The sequence below is a fragment of the Eimeria necatrix genome, genomic scaffold, assembly GCF_000499385.1.
Source record: "Eimeria necatrix Houghton genomic scaffold, Enh_scaff474, whole genome shotgun sequence".
NCBI classification, from domain to species: Eukaryota; Apicomplexa; class Conoidasida; order Eucoccidiorida; family Eimeriidae; genus Eimeria; species Eimeria necatrix.
The window spans coordinates 28,198-28,877 of NW_013654814.1; the positions used below are offsets into that span (position 1 = coordinate 28,198).

Below are 680 nucleotides of genomic sequence, written 5' to 3' on the forward strand. Positions count from 1 at the left end.
AAAGGCCGGGGGGAGCCACTAGGGCTGCCGTCCAAGCTACTGGACCCCGCGGGCGCCAGGAAATTGAAAATCGCCCTGGGGGAACCCACGCTGACTGCTTTGAGTGTCAGGGTCGCGGACATCCGGCACCTGTCTGCCCCAGCAAAGGGGAACGTACCAGACGTCCGGCGGAAATCTGCAAGAAGTGTGGCGGTGTAGGACACTCTGCTCGGGACTGTCCAACGTATGAACGAGTCCGGCCCGAGTCGGTGGACAAGAGCAGTAGGGCGCCCACCCATCCTAGCACTGAGAAGACGGAACGATTAAACGTGCGGGCCTAGGCGTGGTAGGAGACGAGCGTTCTAGGCCGCGTAGCCATGGAAAAGGGATGATCTGTGCGGTAGCGACAGGCCCGAATGCCATTCCAGTCTCCTTTGAGTGGGGAAACCAACTCCTCCGCACTGCGGGAAGAGCTAATACGAGCGATAGGCGCGCGGAAGGGACTCAGCCGCTTTCGGAAACGCGGCGGGAGTCTGGGTCAGCGTCGATCCTGAGTGAAGAGACTCCGGACACGACGACGGATAGCAGCAGGAAGTCTGCAGAGGCAACAGAAGACGGCTATAGGTCAGATGCGACAGAGATTGTGCCACACTGGTGGAGGGAGACTTGCACGAAAGAGTCTTACGACCAAGGGGGAGCGT

The 680-nt window shown here is 60.1% G+C and overlaps 1 protein-coding gene across 1 annotated transcript in view; it reads left to right on the forward strand.

The window, feature by feature from the left end:
- ENH_00056840 (hypothetical protein) overlaps positions 1 to 320 on the forward strand; it is a gene marked incomplete at both ends in the record, with an annotated part of 1,154 nt that extends 834 nt beyond the window's left edge. Inside the window, one exon of the mRNA XM_013583875.1 lies at positions 111 to 320. Within this exon, the coding sequence (XP_013439329.1) occupies positions 111 to 320 (210 nt within the window). The remainder of the gene's footprint in view (positions 1 to 110) is intronic.
- Between the last annotated feature and the right edge of the window lie 360 nt (positions 321 to 680).